The following is a 20737-nucleotide window of genomic DNA, read 5'->3' on the forward strand; positions in this document are numbered from 1 at the left end:
CAGTCTATTTATCTGAGTGGGGTCATTAATTAACAATAGGGCTTTCCAAATCAAGAATAATAACTGTTTATAGTGGATAAACAAAAACCAAGTAAACGTGGCTGACACAAATTACTAGAGGTGTAACCTTTAGCAAAGATTTGCGAGTTGCTTTTCAATTCCACATTGTCTTAATGGAATTTATTTCAAGAGGAGAACACTACAACAGTCTCTCTCTCACTCATACACACATTTGCTCTTTTAGTCACAGTCACATTCTCCTTGTGACTAAAAAGTAATATTTTATGACTGAACGGTAAAATGTTATGATGAAAGTACTGTGAAGTAAAACTTCATAGACACATTTAATTGTTGGCACAAAAACCATCTTGTATACGGCAGGGTTATCTCGCAAGAGAAAATGATAACATGCCGAAAGAATAATATGTTATATTAAAAGCAATGGAAACTTCACATCCAATTCATAGGGAATGGCTTTTCGACTATAAAAAAAGAAAGCAACAAAACTACCCGTAAAGTAACAGCACTCTGGATCACAGACATTAAAAGTGCGATAAAAATGAAAAAATGGACAAAATCATGGCAAAATGACAGAGCCTTGGATGGCTTAGTAAGGCAATGTCAGGGTGTAGACCAGTACATTTTGATAAATCCTTTGTTGATGATCTGGTATTTATATATAAAAACAACATTCCGCCATTCTTTCATTCAGGACATGAAAATAAAGCATCACAAAGTGTACACTGGGCTGATCCCAATGACGGATTACAACTTAAAATTCGACAATTCAGTGTCCATTGCTAGAAGAAGACTACATTTGTGGTTGGATGTTTGACATCAGTTCTGAATTTAGCTGTATAAGAAACTTTTATAGAATAAAAAAGCCATTGAAAACTTGCAAATAAAAGTAAAGAATGTGTCCTGTAGCATCTGACCATAAAAAAAGGGGAGGAATAAAATGCCATACACACCACTTCAAACTAAGCAAGTAAAATCTTGTCACTCTATGGACTATATTCTTCCTGTCATTAGCATTATTGCAGCATTATAAGAATAGCGAAGATCTACCACAAAATTAACTTTACGGAACCATTCACGTTGACTAATGTCAGGTATTGGTACATCCTCTACACAATGTTCGCCATGTTGTCCTACTCACAATAGACTGACATGCACAAGATCACAGCAGACAGAATACAGCATACATGTAGCACTGTCCACGAGGCCTACAGAAGCTGACAACTGCAGGTCTTCAAGCACCATCCATTAAGAAACTGTTGTAAGGTCTACCAGACCGCTCCTCTAGACAAGTTTTAACTTTATGTGTAATGGAAATCATCTTTGGCTAATTGGGCCCGCATCTCGGCTAGCAGCCTCCTTAATGCTCGAACTCTAATCACATCCCAAGACCTGGCCCTAACGGCAATGGCCGACAGGCCGACACAAAGTTCCCATAATACTAGCCCCCTGACCAATCATCATTGGCGATTGTTGTCCACAATAAGACTGGCGAACTTAAGGCTAAGTGCATTGTGCTGTACGCACATTATATTGTATTGTATACTTTTGCACGTGTGTGGAAGTGATAGTGTTTCTGTAGACATTGTGTTATAGACTGTACATGCACGCACACCTTATTATCCAATATTGTTATTACATCTTCACTTGTGTAAAGTTGCTGGTGCTGAAATAAACGGCTGTCGTATGCTTCTCACAAGTTACAAACATTAGTAGTAACATAGGTCCGAAGGTAAATCTAAAAATAAAGCATTTCTGGTTTACAACCAATGGCAAGACATACAAGCTAACCCTGAATGTGGTAAATAGAACTGGAAAATGAACAGAATCAGCTGAACATATACTTTTCTCGAGGGGTACAAGAGTTCCTATTTGCGACTTTGCCAAAACCAGCAAAGGTGTCAAGGGTAGAACTAATATTGTGAATGATTATAAGAGAGGTAGGAGTTGCTGCCTTCAGTTCACGATAATAACCCGCATGACAGGAAGAACATACACAGGTGTGTAACACTTGTTCTTGCTGGAGAGTGGCGCTGGAAAACTGTCACCTCGACTGGGAACAGATTGCAACAGTTCAGCCATGCTTGCAACGCTATGCTTGAGTAATTTTAGGGAATCAAATCCATTCATAGTTAAAGGAATGTTCAAGAATTATTAGATTGCTATATAGAGATGCTCCCAAGTAGCGAAACACTTTACAAAGGGAAGTGTACAAAAGTTATTGAACCACAAATAAAAGACACGGAGTTGTCCGAAACTACACAGGTGATGTTCAGAGATGTTGAGAAACTGTGGCACGACTGTACAGAGATAGTCAGTTAGTGTTCTCGGACAGCCATCGCATGACTAGGAAGGAATGTGCAAATGTGCAGATACAGAAACCTGGGGATAATCAGTAAATAGCTGCGAGGAGCAAAGAAAGTTGCTTGAGAAATACACATTCACAAGAACTGTCTTATGATTCGTTTACTAAAGGAAAGTCAGCGCAACGTAAACCTTTATGTGTCCAGAGGAATGAGAGAAAACTGCGTAATTAACGGCATCTATGCTAAAGTATATCAATGCTATATATATATAATCAAGTATAAAGTAACGTAAATAGTCCACAGGTCAAGGATAGGTCACCTCTACCCACCCCCACCCCCCGCACACACACTTTTTGTTTAGGTTGCTGGTGGGGTGAAGTAAGGTGTTCAATCTCACTTTTGTCGGGGCAGTATTATGTGAGGGAGGGGGTAGTCCATCTCGCTCGCTACCTTACCTCCTATATGGAGACTGCTGGTCGACTGAGAAAAGTGTGCAGCGCCACACGGGTATCGAGCCGCGCGTCTCTCGGTTCGGATGCTAGTACTCTAACAACTCAGAAATCCCATTTCCCAAACGTTACACACGTGTAGTCTAATCTTTAAAGAAGAGCGAGGCGATGTGTCGGTTCTGTATGAAAATTATGCAAATCCGTACAGTATGTTACTCATCAATCGTGACAGGAATATTCTTTTGATCTACAGGAAATACTTGGTTGGTACATGTAGGAGGGGAGCATTTTTTTTAAAGGGGTGTCTCAAAAGTATAAATAACTATACACATTATATAAGGACTTTACCTCTTTGCCTCACTTTACCTCTAAGAATAATGGGCGAACTCTAATCCTACAGAATAAATAACAGCCAGAGTAATTTTCGACTGTGGTCATTTGACAGGGTACCGTATAGAACATTGTGACAAATAGGAGAGGAGCAAGGGTAACCCTAACCCTGACGTAGCTGTACCAGTAAAAGTAATATTTGACTGTGGTCATTTGACAGGGTACCGTATAGAACACTATGACAAATAGGACAGGAGCAAGGAAGACTGCACTGCGAGTGAATGAGTCACGTGGGCTGGTACCATTGCAACATCGCTCTTCATTATAAGCATTCAGTTTCTGTCCTCCTTTCACAACTTTCCTACACTGAGTTTGCGCACATCAATTGATTATTAATGATTCAACTAAAGATGCTAATAAAAAGGTGACAATAAAATCAAAGCTGAAAGAGTTCTCAGGACAAATAACAAGGACAACGCCGGGTGTTCCGGCTAGAATATAACAAGACGAAATATGAAGTAGAAGACAACAACACGTGGAGGTTCCCAAGCTTGTAACACAAACAGATATACAGGAAGATATACAGGGTTTTGCAATAAGCACGAAGAGGGTTCCAAGTTTCTAACATGAATATGGACGACAGACAATGCAAGGTCTGTAACCATAACCCATATGGGCGACAGATGGCAATGACGATAACTGGTGCTGTGTTCTTCTCTTTTACCTCGAAAGTCGCAAGCGAGGCTGCAGCCAAAGTCGTCAAGATTAGACGGGTGTGGGAGCACCCATCTCAAAAGAGCAACCAATATGTAGTAGCCACGGTCTCCACCCTGCCTGCTGGCAACAGTAGAACTGCACAAGCTACAATGGTTAGTGTCACGTGACCCGCAACGACAGTGACAGTGTCTAAAATCCTCCTTAAAACGTTTCTTCACGACAGGCTGAAGCCAAAGCAGGTAGTGAAGTATAAAGGAATGGACTGACTACATGAAGAACTTGTTTACTATCGCTCAAGAAACGCCTTTGTGACGTCCTGACAGCCTGTACAAGCTGACCAAGTATTCACCTGCATGAATAAACGAATCACCATTTCCGACCCTAAGCAAGTGGGTTATAGACCACAAGGTCAGCTTTTAGTAGAGAAAGAACTCTCAAGTGCCTAGATGGGGTTCAGACCGGGAAGAATCTATCCCTTATTTTTCAGAAAGTCTTGAAAGAAGTTCCAAAAATACACAGGGGAATCTTTATAACTGACAGTAACGTTTGGCATGTGGCATTACAGTTCTAGGGACATACAACACTTAAAGAAGCTTAAATTAATGAACAAAGGTTCTGTGGCAAATATAATACCGTTATTCAAGCAACAAACAGGAACACTGAGTTCAAAAGGGTGTTACAAGCAATATCCCATACATGTATAGATGCAAAACATACTCAAAACACACAAGACCATAATTTTTAAAACAGATATTATGTTTTAGCATTCAATTGTAGAAAAATCATAGCTGTCACATACCTAGGCTTATTCAAAGAAGGTAGTTTGTATTTAGCAATTGAGCAATATCATCTATTGCAGTGGTACAGTGGTTGCCTGTTGACAATTTAGACCCTTTGGGCAGAGTACTCACTGCTTCACATTTGTAGTTTATTAGTATGTCAGGCAACTTACTTATGTTTTATTAGTAGGCAAGGTAGTAAAAAGATATACTGAAAGAATACTCATTGATGAAATCTCGTAAAATTCGAGAACTATTTCAGGCCCACAGGAAAGGAATGCAAGGTACAGCTGAATGCCAGATAGTATTTCCAAACATCTGGGTGAAGAACAACTTGACGCAAGATAATGTTTCCTAACATATTGGAGAACACCCCTTTTCCTTTCTGGAAATACAGACTGAAATAGTGAACTAGCTCTAAGACTGACACAGGCATACAAACATCACCATGAAGAGAAAGAGGTCGAAACCAGCAACACAAATTTGTGGCTTCTATTATTAGTTATAATAGTTTGTATATTGTGTTGTTTGTGGTTAGGTAGCATGAGTTTTTAAGAAGCATAATGAAAAGAAATAAGATGTTATTGTGCTAAGTCACGAAAACCCTACATTTCTCCTCTTATTTTCTATGATTCCTCTTCACTCCCCCCCCCCCTTTTTTTGTCTAGCCAATGCCATCTTACACATAGCCACAGCATGTTATAAATATACAGGGGCTGCCTGCAGCCATTATCTTGCTATCTTAGCCATCACAAAAGAGTTTTATAGAAATAAAAAAAAATTTAGGCAAACATGTAGGTGCAGGAGTAAATTCTATTACTTACATATAACTGTACAAGTAAAAACTCTATTTCAGTGAGGAATACAACCAACTCTAATGAGGAATACAAAACAGTTGAGTAAGAATATGGAAGTGCAACTTCACATAAAATTATATAAAAACAGGTGTCATTAACTACATACATGAAAAGTGTAAATACACAAAAAAGATTTAATATCAGACTGGCGGCATCTTCAACATCAGATTGGTAGTGTAATTAATATCAGATTGGCAGTCCTGGGCTTTTAGAATAAAACCAAATGTGAATATAGAAATGTAAGAAAGCACAGAAGCCACTAACCCTAACCTTAACCCTAACATTTGTTAGAGGGACATGAACCTGCACAGTTATTACGACCGTTCGGTCAAGGTCGAGCAAGTTTGTATATTATTTTAGTTTTTGTTGTTTGTCATGAACACCCCCCTAGCTACAAACCACAGTTCGACAGTCGTTTTGCTTACTGATTCATTCCGAGAAGTATTTTGAAACTAAGACACTCATTTACAAAGAAACATATACTATCCATGTGTGTGTGTATATATATATACACACATACTTTAAATGGTGAAGTATAACCAAGTATTGACTGATATCAACTTTAAAAAAAGAGAAGAATAAACTACTAAAAATACTGAAGTGATAGAGTATTGATCTACAGAAATTCTGTTAAAACTGAAATAAAGTAAAATAGCAAATAAAGCTAATGTATAAATAAGTATATATATATATTTAAATATCAAGTCAGCAGAAAATAAAGAATTGCACATTACTAAATAATCTGATAATGCTCTCTATATAGATGTATGTATGTATATGTGTGGTGAGTTGTAAAACAGAAATGAGTTTCCACAGGTCGCCTCATATTTTACAACTTCACATCTTTCTGAATCGTCAAAGCGAAATTCTTTGGAAATAAAACAGGTTATTTTCTATGTTTGCAATAAAATTGGTCACAGTTTGGATGTGTGAAGAAGTACTCACTTAGTAACGAGCACCTTTGACACAAGCTTCTACTTACAGCAACCAGAACCTTTGGTCTTAGAAAATAATCACGGATAACTTTTTACGCAAGAGACTGAACAATTAGCGGACAACAAAGAGACCACACCCTAAAATGCCTATGCCCCCTAAAATGTCGGTCTGATACCAACCCAAAACAATTGTCTAAAATGTACTTTCATATATCTAGCCTATAACCTTTATACACTCAGTGAACACTTGTACATATCTTGTACTTATATGTTGCCTTCCTGTTTGTTTCTGACACGTAAAACTGCGAGTTTACAGCTACGAAGACAAGAAAGCTGTCTAGGAGAACAAATGAATTCACTACAGACTTGCAAGGTCCGAGGGACGAACAGTCCTTCTGTATCATACTATCATACCCTCAACAGTATAGGCACGTGCAAGTGATAAACCATTCGTAGCATACAGCAATTTAAAAACAGATTCCGATAATTTCGCTGAATATTTTCCGTGACTCCTAACCCCAAAATGCAAAAGACGAAGATTCAGTAAACAATAAGAGGTTCTGTCTAGGACACAAGGTGTGGAATGCAGGGTTGTAGCCCCTTTTTCTCCCTCTGCAGTCTTTATCTACATGTGCTTGTACATCTACCCTGGGGGTCAGGGGAGTTCTCCAGTCTTTATTCTCCCCATGCTGGATGAAACAAACTTTTCAAGCACAGGTTTGGGGGAGTCTAGAACCAAGGACCTTGTGTTTGGCAGTTGAATTCACTGAACACCAAGTCACTGAGCTTTCCAGGCGCAGATAATTTCGTATTTCATAACTTACTTTCGTTCAGTCACCCGTATGAATATAGCAAGAACAGCTGCATATAATATTAGTCATTTGTAAATATCGTTTCGCCTCCGTGACGCTAGCTAAAGAGTCTTCTCTTCATCATGTCAGCATCATGGGACCTGAGAATGTTCTCACCATCATGTCAGTAACCATGGCGATAGCACAAGGCCAGTACACAGAGGTAGCACCAGACCGCAGTCTCTTTGTAATTATGTTTCTAGCACCAGTCCAGACAAGTGGGTCGACATTATGTCCCTTGCATTGTTGGGACACAGACAGGACATCAAGTGTCCTCCTTGTCATTGTACTAACTGTGCAGGTGGCGCCAGGCAATGTCGTGACTTCCTACAGATTTCCCTTTGCGCTGGTTCATCCATCGAAGACGATCATTTCTGGCACTGGTATAACCATAGCAACATTTATGAAAGACAAGAGGTTTGGAGATAATACATCGTCTAAAGTCTATTCTTAGGCGGATAGGAAGTCGACCTTGTTGGCGAGTGAGCCCGCCATGAGTGTGTCGTGTCTTATCCGGGTGGGTGCGAAATCTCAGCTTCTCTACGTGTACCTGGACGTTGCAGTGTAGGTCATGTGCTGCAGCTACCTTGCCCATCCTGCAGCAGGATTTTTCCACTCTGCTCCTCTTATCCTCTGTAACAAAAGATCATCTGCATCATAATGTTCATGGTTATCCCTCTCTTTCACGGCGCCAGAAAATCTTACTCAGAGACATTGTCAGCACATCACAAATGTCCTATATCACCATCAATGTCATAGACAACAACATCGACATCACAACATCATCATGCTCGTAGGCGTCAACAGCAACATCATATTGACATCAGGGAATGAGTAAATGGTGATGAATGACTGGAATTGTACCCATTAGTTTACAATACTAGTCGTCAGATTATCAGTCAAGGAATGGTTACTTCATAATAAATGTCTGGATTTGTACCCATTAGATTTTCCAGCAGGCATTGTGGTAATATGTTTTTCTTGAAACCCACAGGTGCAGGGATCACCAGCAACAAAACCACCCTGTCAGTTAAGAAAATGAGTTCCAAAGGAGTGAACAGAAACGGCTCGCTGGTAGATACCGGACGCTTTGCATATATCTGTCTTTGCCGCTAACCGTATATATATATTATTTATGTCTTTGTTTTGAGCCCTGTATATAAAGATATCTATAACTTTGCCACTAGCCCTGTATATATATATATCTTTGTTTCTATCTCTGTATGTATATATGTAAACATATCTCTGTCTTTGCGCTAGCTCTGACCGAAGAACTGCTGCATTGTGGGCCGAGTTGTACTGAGAACGCTGCACGCAATGCACACTGCTGATAAGGCTTGCAGTTCTCTCATCTCGTAATCGAGGTTCATCGCAATAACATGGCAAATACGACAGTCAGACCCTTTCTGGTGCTCTGATTTCCGCGGTATACTGCTTACTGAAAGCTCCGGGTCTGGCCCTTCTCTTCCCCCAACACTCGGTGTTATGTTAACAGTGGGAGATGTAGGGGAAGGCGGTCTAGAAACCTCAATCTTCGCACACATCAGCCTGCATTTAAAGCAATAAAAATTCCAGCAGATTCTAAATCTTACAGTGGGATATATCCTGATACAAAAGCAAATACTAAGCAAAGTCGCCATTTTGTAGACTTGTAACCATAGGTAGAAATCATCTATTGGAGTTGCTCAATTTGTTTGATCTGGTATCTTTATGTATGTCAGGTGTCTGTGTAGTAGAAAGTAAGGCTGACGACTATATTGTACACGTGCATCAAGAATGCCAGGCAGTTGACAGCCGCCATACTTGTCCAAAGACTACAACCTGGCAAATCACAACTCTCATTTAGTCACACCCAAAGCCTTTCCAGCTTCGCAAGTTCGGATCACCTCCGAATATTCAGTGAGTTATGGCAGTTTTAAGGACATAAAATATTTAGTAGTTCGACCAGTGTCCATCGCGAGTGCCACTTCAGACATTTCAAACCACAACATAAGACAACGCATACAAAGTTACTCCGCACAGATTCCTCCAGAATTGTTCTAGAAAGCTCCCCTTACATTCGACATTGAACAAGTGAACAGGGACAGCACACACACACACACGAACACATACACACAGACAGAAATATAAAGACCTGCTAAATTATGTGCTCGATGTTCCACGAAATTAATCTCATAAACCTAACCGTTGGTTATCAAAGGGAGATTAAGGTAGTGTCTTTAAGTCATAGAAACCTTTATATCAACTTGGTCTTAATTAGGGATACCCTAATCACCTTGTTTATCAATGACATATTAAACAATCTTCTTTAAATACCATAATATAGTCTTTTCTTATTTGCAATATTAAAGGGCTCCTTTATATCAACTTGCTCGTCACTCAGTTCTTATAAAAGCCGCCCAGTCCGTGTATTCTGCATCAGCACTTGGCACACCTTTGCAGTACTCACACCAGACTCGATCTTTCCTGCACAAGAAATGTTTACACCAAACAAAGTGGCAGTAGTTTCGAGCATTTAAGCATGTGGCTGATTTTTGTTATGTGAAGTTCTTTGTAAGCCGACATCTTTCTGAGACATTTACAGTGTCTCTTATGAAGAAAAAACATAATGTAACTTTGTCCACGTTGCCTTAACATTCATTCATTGGCCCTTCCATTCATTCATTCATTTATTTAATATCATTACTGATTGAAGACTTCTGGTGGATCCAGTAGAAGGACTTTCCATCTGACTACAGCCGTCTTGGGTGTCAGCGACTACACCAGCTGTTTTCAAGGTTCCAGACGTGCTGCCAACAGCTACAACTCCTCCACCTGTTCCCCCACTCCAGCCGCTGTCCCCCCTTCTCAGTTCGCTCCTCTCTTCAAGCCTGGCCCCTCAGCAGCATGCTGATTCCAGATGTTGAAGTGCTTGGCCGTCGGCACTATTAGCTTAACCTCTCTTCAAGGCCAGAATGGTTGGCAGTCAGCCCTCATTTCCTTAGGGGCTGGGTATGTGGATGTCATTAGCCGCCTTGGGTGTCGGCCGCTAAAATTAGCATGACGCATAAAGCATGCACAAAACGGTCAGACAAGAAGATTTTGTAATGATCAGACGAGATTAACGATCAATGTCTAGGATTAGCAAATGGTTCGAAGTGTTAACAGACGCCATCATATAAGTCAGATGTGATAACAGACGAAAAGATAATAAAATGGTCAGACGTGATAAGAGAAGTAATATAAAGACCTTGATAAAAGATCAAAGGATTAAAAAGAACAAGGCATTTAACTTCAAACGCTCGTGCATTTGCATACAGAAAGCAATTTGTAATTAAGGCAAATTACAACTTTTTTCTTTTCTCTCTCTCCCTGTGAGTGATTGAGAACGAACGAACGAACGAACGAATTCTTTATTGAATAAACCACCTGGTTTGTTTCACGGAGGTTAGACAATTTCAAACAAAAAAAAAAAAAACATCATTAGCGATATTCCTAATAAATCACTAATCAATGCACATTAGCATTTCTTCAAGAACTTATTTCATTCTTAGTTTTAAATACAAGATACAAAAATCTTGATATTTGTTTTATTGTTGTTTCCGAGCTATCTGTAAAAACTTGCGATATTCCATCATTGCCCTGTGTATATGGCACTGTAGATGTTAGGACATCAACTGTCGCTCTATAACTGTCATAGGCAGCACAATCGAACAACACATGCACTTCATCTTCCATCTCAGTCTTGCACCAGGGGCAACAACATACTGGGAGATACATCAGTTTTGTAGCGATATCGATGTACATTGATGGATGATACTCCACATCTAACCTTAATAAATGTTTGTCTAAAACAGCGAATTCTCAGTATATTTACATATCTCTCAGGTTGTACGTAGCTCTTAAAACTAGAATACAGCTCAAGTCTTTCACTTGTGCATATATCATTGTACCATTCTTGTTGGAAACAGTCTGTAAGTCTTTGTTTGAAAGGTTCCTAAAAACATGTTCTTGTGCCGACACTTTGCTGAAGCCAAACAAATTCCAAAGCCATTGACACAGAGAAGTTCTTTTACAAAAAAAGATTGTGTGAGAGAGAAGGGGGGTTACAGCTACCATTTGCTGATAAAAGAAAGTAGGAGTTCATTTGTGGTACAGGGTCATCAATCGAATATTTAAACAAGCTAGGTTAAAAAGAGATATTTGTTTTCTATTGTTCTTGGGCTATGTACTAATTCTATAATCTGTTTTCTCAAACTCATAGGTTGTAACTATGTTTTAGAAATAAAAATTTATAGAAAACCATAAAGACTTATCCCAACGAGTATCTTGTAAATAGGGGAGATATTCCAGTATTACTATTATCTCGGGGTGTGTGTGGTCAAGACGACACCATCATCTTGACTAAATATTTGCATGATAATTCTGCATGGAAAGTGAAGTACTACATTCTTTTAACAACAAATCGTATCAGTGCACTTACCCTAAGTCCTAACCTTACCACCAAATAAAGTCAAGCCCCTACCCTAACCACGATACTACCCAGCAGATAAAGTCTACCTCTCACCTTGGGTGACCAGAGAGTTTATTTTTACCATAGGTTCAAGCAGGTCTCCCATCAACGAGCATACTATTTACCAGACTGCCATGGCACTCCCCACAGAGAAAGCTGACCCTTACCCTAAGACTACTATGCTATCCTTGAACTCTCCACAGAAAGTCTGGGTTAGGGTTAACTTCACCCTGACACTTCCCACAGGTCAAGTCTTCTATCCGCGCTGACACTTCGTTTTAGGGTTTGAAGTCGGGGTTCTAGGTAGGCAGTATGCCGAGAGTTGCTGTAGTAGGGAATTCTGCTACGTGTTGTCAGTAGAAGACAACACTTTTTATTATTATAATAAAATACTCCTGTTCAAGTTATACATTTTTATGACACACTGACCAATCTGCGATCTAGTGGAGGCTGATAATAAATTTCATTATTCGCTTATATGTTCACATCCAATGCTTTCACAAATTATCTTTTAGGGCATTCTGAATGTCACCAAAAGGCTTTTGACTTTTCTATCTTTGTTTAAAAAGATAAAAAGTAACACTACATTTTTTATCCTAATGTGTTGCTTATCGGTGATATATTATATGTGATACTAGAATTGATGTGACATCGGATCGCATATATACGAACATTTTATGTTTGAATCGTATGTTTTCTCCCTCTTTTATTGAGTTTTCCATTTCTCTCTCATCTAAAAAGAACCACCAAGGACTTAACTTCCCAACTTCCAACTGTTGCCCTCAGGCACGCGCTACAAAGTGCCACGTGTACGGAAAGCTGCCTACCAGAGGTCCTTCGTGCCAGCAGCCATCACCATCCTAAATAAAGGCACAAGGACTCAGGAGGAATCAAACAGAGACTGAAGAGGAGAGGGTGCTGACATCCATTATCAGCCTTCACCTTGCTGAATGTGCGCTCCTAAACAAACAAGACGAGCTCTCTGCACTCAGTCTAAATAATTAATGAAATGCAGGGATTTCTAGCCAATAGATGACATAGATGACAATTTGTAATGTTGTTTGCCTGCAGGTGATGAACAGATAGTAGTATCAGCTGACAAAGTACTAGGAGGATGAAGAAAATGCAGTTCAGACACATTTCGTTGCAATCTGCAATGCCAAAGAATTTTTTTTAATATATACAAGGAATATAAAGCATTGAAATTTCCTTGACCATTTGACGGAGATCCAAACTACCATAACAATGTATGCTCCTAACTGTGTGTGTGGATGTCTGTGTGAGTATGTATACCTGCCCTTGTGAGCAAAAGACAAATTTCTGTCCTGGGTCTCCTCGACAGACAATAAAGTCTGATTTGATTTGATCTGATTTGAAGGACTTAAACAAATTAAGAATATGTCCAAGTAGAAACTGTAAAGAAAGAACTTTTTTTATCCAGCTACACTCTCCTAACACAGGACTGGTTTGCATTAGAGTTACAATAATAATACACACCGTCAAGACTATAGCTAAAGATGAAGATGTTGGAAGCTACTACTCACTTTGGAGCCTTTAATGAAGCTTCCCACTGCCTGACGCACCATTTCTCGTCTTTCCAAGCATAACATGGCATCAGATGTCTTAGTATAGTCCACTATTACACTGGCTATGCTCGTTCTCGAAGTCTACAGTCTTGATTAGCTGCATTGTAACCTTAGCTGCTTTCTTACCCTGACACTCAACCTCATTAGCTGCATTGTAACACTGACACTCAACCTCATTAGCTGCATTGTAACCCTGACACTCAACCTCATTAGCTGCATTGTAACACTGACACTCAACCTCTTTAGCTGCATTGTAACCCTGACACTCAACCTCTTTAGCTGCATTGTAACCCTGACACTCAACCTCTTTAGCTGCATTGTAACCTCAGCTGCTTTCTTACCCTGACACTCAGCCTCATTAGCTGCATTGTAACCCTGACACTCAACCTCATTAGCTGCATTGTAACACTGACACTCAACCTCATTAGCTGCATTGTAACGTTGACACTCAACCTCATTAGCTGCATTGTAACCTCAGCTGCTTTCTTACCCTGACACTCAACCTCATTAGCTGCATTGTAACGTTGACACTCAACCTCATTAGCTGCATTGTAACCTCAGCTGCTTTCTTACCCTGACACTCAACCTCATTAGCTGCATTGTAACTGACACTCAACCTCATTAGCTGCATTGTAACTGACACTCAACCTCATTACTGCATTGTAATGACACTCAACCTCATTAGCTGCATTGTAACCCTGACACTCAACCTCATTAGCTGCATTGTAACGTTGACACTCAACCTCATTAGCTGCATTGTAACCCTGACACTCAACCTCATTTAGCTGCATTGTAACTGACACTCAACCTCATTAGCTGCATTGTAACCCTGACACTCAACCTCATTAGCTGCATTGTAACTGACACTCAACCTCATTAGCTGCATTGTAACCCTGACACTCAACCTCATTAGCTGCATTGTAACCCTGACACTCAACCTCTTTAGCTGCATTGTAACCTGACACTCAACCTCATTAGCTGCATTGTACCATACTGACACTCAACCTCATTAGCTGCATTGAACCCTCAGCTGCTTTTCTACCCTGACACTCAACCTCATTAGCTGCATTGTAACGGCTGACACTCAACCTCATTAGCTGCATTGACACTCAACCCTGACACTCAACCCTCATTAGCTGCATTGTAACGCGTTGACACTCAACCTCATTAGCTGCATTGTAACCCAGACACTCAACCTCTTTAGCTGCATTGTAACCCTGACACTCAACCTCTTTAGCTGCATTGTAACCCTGACACTCAACCTCATTAGCTGCATTGTAACACTGACACTCAACCATTAGCTGCATTGTAACGTTGACACTCAACGTTACTGCTCACCCTGACACTCAACCTCATTAGCTGCATTTAACACCTCACTCAAAATGCTGCATTTGACACTCAACCTCATTAGCTGCATTGACACTCAACCTCTTTAGCTGCACTGACACTCAACCTCATTAGCTGCATGGTAACCCTGACACTCAACCTCATTAGCTGCATTGAATTGAACACTTCAGCTGCATTGTAACCCTGACACTCACCTCTTTAGCTGCATTGTAACTGACACTCACCTCTTTAGCTGCCTGGACACTCAACCTCATTAGCTGCATTGTAACGTTGACACTCAACCCTTAGCTGCATTGTAACACTGACACTCAACCTCTTTAGCTGCATTGTTGACACTCAACCACTCAAAGCTGCATTGTAAACTGACACTCAACCTCTTTAGCTGCATTGTAACCTCAGCTGCTTCTTACCCTGACACTCAGCCTCATTAGCTGCATTGTAACCTCAGCTGCTTTCTTACCCTGACACTCAGCCTCATTAGCTGCATTGTAACGCTGACACTCAGCCTCATTAGCTGCATTGTAACCCTGACACTCAACCTCATTAGCTGCATTGTAACGCTGACACTCAACCTCATTAGCTGCATTGTAACGCTGACACTCAACCTCATTAGCTGCATTGTAACGCTGACACTCAACCTCATTAGCTGCATTGTAACGCTGACACTCAACCTCATTAGCTGCATTGTAACCCTGACACTCAACCTCATTAGCTGCATTGTAACGCTGACACTCAACCTCATTAGCTGCATTGTAACGCTGACACTCAACCTCATTAGCTGCATTGTAACGCTGACACTCAACCTCTTTAGCTGCATTGTAACACTGACACTCAACCTCTTTAGCTGCATTGTAACGTTGACACTCAACCTCTTTAGCTGCATTGTAACCTCAGCTGCTTTCTTACCCTGACACTCAGCCTCATTAGCTGCATTGTAACGCTGACACTCAGCCTCATTAGCTGCATTGTAACCCTGACACTCAACCTCATTAGCTGCATTGTAACGCTGACACTCAACCTCATTAGCTGCATTGTAACGCTGACACTCAACCTCATTAGCTGCATTGTAACGCTGACACTCAACCTCATTAGCTGCATTGTAACGCTGACACTCAACCTCATTAGCTGCATTGTAACCCTGACACTCAACCTCATTAGCTGCATTGTAACCCTGACACTCAACCTCATTAGCTGCATTGTAACGCTGACACTCAACCTCATTAGCTGCATTGTAACGCTGACACTCAACCTCTTTAGCTGCATTGTAACGTTGACACTCAACCTCATTAGCTGCATTGTAACGCTGACACTCAACCTCATTAGCTGCATTGTAACGCTGACACTCAACCTCTTTAGCTGCATTGTAACGCTGACAACCTCATTAGCTGCATTGTAACGCTGACACTCAACCTCATTAGCTGCATTGTAACACTGACACTCAACCTCATTAGCTGCATTGTAACGCTGACACTCAACCTCATTAGCTGCATTGTAACGCTGACACTCAACCTCATTAGCTGCATTGTAACACTGACACTCTGACGAGGCTTTTCAAACGTCAACATTGAACGTTGATGACAAGCATATTTATATCGGATGTAATGTTTACTGCCCATTCACGTAGGCAGGTAAACTAACTAGTTCACACGCAGAGAGGTTTGTGTGCAAAACTCCAATAAGGAATCTACAGGGTCTGCTCTTTCAGTTTTTGCTCGTGTCTTCTTCCAGCCTACATTGTATAGAAGACCGGACAGCCGAGTGGTCAGACAAGCGACGTATGAGGCTGCCGGAGCGCAAACGGTTCCAAAGTCATATGGTGCAGCGAACTTCTGATCCACATCTATTGTTTGTGTACCTTACTCCGTAGAATGTTCCATAAAGGAAAGGTGGAAAGAGGAGACAAGTATAGTCCTAAAACTGAGGGTATAACATCTTACTCCCCAACGACCTCTCGATCCAATCTTATATAAAAACATGAATTTCATGGGGAGGTTACCGCTCGTCCAAGAACATCTGTCACCTTTAGGTGTGTAAAAACAACAACCTTTCAATCCAATCTTTCTGAGCTAGAAAAAAGAAATCATGGGAATGTTCGTGCTTGTCCAAGCGCAGGCAGCTAAGGTTAGGCACTGATGTGTTTGTACTAATGGTCGGGTGCTACTTCAAACACCCCGGTGGTCGCTGGTCTTTCGCTGAGTCACTCACGTTCAAGAAATTCGATCTGAAAAAAATTCGTATCTCTTTCTGTACTAAACAAGGGGGATTGTTCAATAATTATTGTCAATAATTATTCTTTAGGTCAATACCATCAATACTAAGGCTTCTCCCTGCACGAAGACAGTTTTGGCGTACAGCGCCTGTTGAATTCTCCTACGGCAGGAGTAAAGAAAGCTGATCATTGAGATGTAACCCTTTACCAGTTCACATACAGCCACATTCTTGAGTACCAGCCAAACTGTCATCGAGGGCAGGGATGACAGAAAATACGATTTGATACCCGCTGAGGAAAGGGATCAGGGACACTAACCCCAGTGGTTGAAAGAGGGCGTGACATTGGTGAAAATACACACCGCCACTGCCACAGATGTCCAGACACTAGGACGAACACAGGGTGGATGAAAGTGGGGACGGCAGTAGTGAGAATACAGACAGGAGGAGGAACACAGGGTGGATGAAAGTGGGGACGGCAGTAGTGAGAATACAGACAGGAGGAGGAACACAGGTGGATGAAAGTGGGGACGGCAGTAGTGAGAATACAGACAGGAGGAGGAACACAGGGTGGATGAAAGTGGGGACGGCAGTAGTGAGAATACAGACGGGAGGACGAACACAGGGTGGATGAAAGTGGGGACGGCAGTAGTGAGAATACAGACAGGAGGAGGAACACAGGGTGGATGAAAGTGGGGACGGCAGTAGTGAGAATACAGACAGGAGGAGGAACACAGGGTGGATGAAAGTGGGGACGGCAGTAGTGAGAATACAGACAGGAGGAGGAACACAGGGTGGATGAAAGTGGGGACGGCAGTAGTGAGAATACAGACGGGAGGACGAACACAGGGTGGATGAAAGTGGGGACGGCAGTAGTGAGAATACAGACGGGAGGACGAACACAGGGTGGATGAAAGTGGGGACGGCAGTAGTGAGAATACAGACGGGAGGACGAACACAGGTGGATGAAAGTGGGACGGCAGTAGTGAGAATACAGACGGGAGGACGAACACAGGGTGGATGAAAGTGGGGACGGCAGTAGTGAGAATACAGACGGCCACACTAGAAAACCCAAACTCTGTGACTTTGACGACAGTATCAGAAACAGTCAACAAGTGCTGACGACAAGTGCAACCCTGAGATGAGGATGCACATTCAATGTGTGTGTCTGTGTGTGTGCGCCTGCTTGTGTCTGTGTGTACCTGTGTGTGTCTGTGTCTGTGTGTCTGTGTGTGTGTCTGTGTGTGTGTCTGTGTGTCTGTGTGTCTGTGTCTGTGTGTCTGTGTGTGTGTCTGTGTGTGTGTACCTGTGTGTGTCTGTGTCTGTGTGTCTGTGTGTGTCTGTGTGTCTGTGTCTGTGTCTGTGTGTCTGTGTCTGTGTCTGTGTGTCTGTGTGTGTACCTGTGTGTGTCTGTATGTACCTGTGTGTGTACCTGTGTGTGTCTGTGTCTGTGTGTCTGTGTCTGTGTGTCTGTGTGTGTACCTGTGTGTGTCTGTACCTGTGTGTGTACCTGTGTGTGTCTGTGTCTGTGTGTCTGTGTCTGTGTGTCTGTGTGTGTACCTGTGTGTGTCTGTATGTACCTGTGTGTGTACCTGTGTGTGTCTGTGTGTGTGTCTGTGTCTGTGTGTCTGTGTGTGTACCTGTGTGTGTCTGTATGTACCTGTGTGTGTGTCTGTGTGTGTGTCTGTGTCTGTGTGTCTGTGTGTGTACCTGTGTGTGTCTGTATGTACCTGTGTGTGTGTCTGTGTCTGTGTGTCTGTGTGTGTGTGTCTGTGTGTCTGTGTGTGTCTGTATGTACCTGTGTGTGTCTGTGTCTGTGTTTCTGTGTCTGTGCCTGGTTGTGCGTGTCTGCGTGTCTTGTGGGAAGGGGGCTGAATGGAGGGGGATGACAAGGGAGATAAAATGCAATGCAAACAACAGGTGAGCGGAGCTTCACTCACCTTGCAGTGTGTGTACGACAACATCTTCAGACAACTGTGGTGCTGGCGGTGCGTCAACGTAGGTGCCGCTGCCTAATTCCTGTGACGTAGCATCCTCATCGTCGCTAGCGTCAGCGGAGACGACAACAGCGCTGAGTGTACGTGCTGGCAGTCTCAAGGAAGGTGCGCCGAGTGTGCGAGCTGTGGGCCGCCCGCCGCTAACTTTCATTGCGTCAGTCTTGGCCGGGCTGCTCGGTCGCGTGTCGGCCACCTTGGAGCGCATGATGTCTGTGAGGAGAATGAGGTTGAGTACAGCCAGCAGGAGAGAGGTAAGAGCAAGCATGCTCTCCGCATATGCCGTGACAAAGCACAACAATGACAGCGCAGACGAAAGGAGCGAGGTGAGATCATTAGCGCCACCATGGGCATGTCGGGCCCCGAGCACTCACTCCAGTTTGGCGAGAGGTCGCTACCCACACCCGGCGGCCGCCAAAAGCTCGTAACCCGCACGATCTGCTGCAAAAACCCGGACCTGACTTTCCCACGGCCGATGCCAGCCGCGCGCTCGCCACGTGTGTGTGGTGCAGTCTGTACAGTCCGTGAGTGTGTGTGTGTTTGAGAGAGAGGAAAGTGAATGAGCCCAAAGTCGAGGCATATGTGTGTTGAGGGGGGAGGACGAGAGAGGGAGTAAGTCAAGGATTAACATTTGTGTTTGAGTGACTGAGTCAGGATTCGATTTGTGTGTGTACGCGCGCGCACGAGAGAGAAAGATTAAGTAAATATTTGTGTATCAGTCATAACTCAAGATATCTGCGACATCTGATGCTTCTCTACAAGCTTAAATTTCATTTTCTTGTTGTGGATGCAAGATGTCTGTGACTTTTCTCTGAATGTTACGGTAGAAGTCGTTGTCAATATCGATGTGTATGAGTGAATGAGTCAAGCTACAGGTTGTCTGGGATGTCTGTATTTTATAGAGCTTAGTGTTGATATGTCGTTGTGTCGATGCTGCTGTGAATAAGTTAATGAGTGATGATGCAAGATGTCTGTGGTGTTACTGAGATGTGTTATCGTCAACATTTTCGCACATTGCTACTGGACAAGCAGATGCTACATAAATGTTACACTCCTCGCACCTACTACTATGTATCTCTGACACAGTGCCACGCATAGGTAGGTGACAGATAAATAATCATCATTCTAAACGCCTAGTGTTTGTGTTTATAGTTGTAACCAAGACTTCATCTCTGCGCTAAGTAGTGAGATGAGCTACAGGAGTATTTTAACCTGAGTGTTCTGTACAATCGACTGACCTGTACAGCACCATCTTGAAGTGCTCTTTCTTGCTAAATCTTAAAAATACCGGAGAATTCTAGCAAGGGCATGTAATGTCTACACCTGGTCGTCCTTGTAGTCACCCAAATGAAGGTTTACAGTAAGCACCCGACATCGCCAAGTGTGTGGGACTGTACCCCGGGTCGGCAACCAAGGCCTCGTCACTAAAACGATTTGTCTGTAAACGGGTGCCATACCCGGAGAAAATCCCTGCAGGGTTAGATAACTTGGTATGATACAGTTTAAACTACTGTTACATAAACTGTTATTATTTTATCTGTTTAGTTACAATACACAGCAATAATGGCACCAAAGTGCGCTAACACCGGGGGCAGTTGGCTGTAGTTGCGGGCAAGCGACACTTGTCAACCAGAAGAAAAGTATCACATCTCTAGTGAAGAAGGCAAATCATCTTTACTTCGGATACAAGACCACGACAAGCCTTGGGCCCCGTGTATATGTTGTGTTACATGTGTAACAACTTTCACAGTGGGTGAATGGTAACAGATCATCAATGCCGTTTGTAGTCCGCCTGGTGTGGAGACAGCCAAGCAGCCACACAAATGACTGTTTCTTTCTCCTTTTTCCGGTGGCATGGGGAAGCAAAG

The 20737-nt window shown here is 42.2% G+C and overlaps 1 protein-coding gene across 2 annotated transcripts; it reads right to left on the bottom strand.

Moving 5' to 3' along the window:
- Window positions 1-950: 950 nt before the first annotated feature.
- Window positions 951-19338, bottom strand: LOC112558214. Of its 2 annotated transcripts, none has more exons than XR_003098096.1 (2): window positions 18816-19338; window positions 951-7875 (listed from the first exon to the last, which is right to left on the bottom strand). XR_003098096.1 is itself a non-coding variant. In XM_025228534.1 (2 exons), exons 1-2 carry the CDS (start codon window positions 19135-19137, stop codon window positions 16875-16877), a joined length of 336 nt encoding a protein of 111 aa, XP_025084319.1. In that variant the 5' UTR covers window positions 19138-19338; the 3' UTR covers window positions 16725-16874. The 2 variants fall into 2 exon arrangements, 1 of the variants encoding a protein (XP_025084319.1); XM_025228534.1 differs by lacking the exon at window positions 951-7875 and adding an exon at window positions 16725-16888.
- Window positions 19339-20737: the final 1399 nt, after the last annotated feature.

The sequence above is a fragment of the Pomacea canaliculata genome, linkage group LG2, assembly GCF_003073045.1.
Source record: "Pomacea canaliculata isolate SZHN2017 linkage group LG2, ASM307304v1, whole genome shotgun sequence".
Taxonomy (NCBI): domain Eukaryota; kingdom Metazoa; phylum Mollusca; class Gastropoda; order Architaenioglossa; family Ampullariidae; genus Pomacea; species Pomacea canaliculata.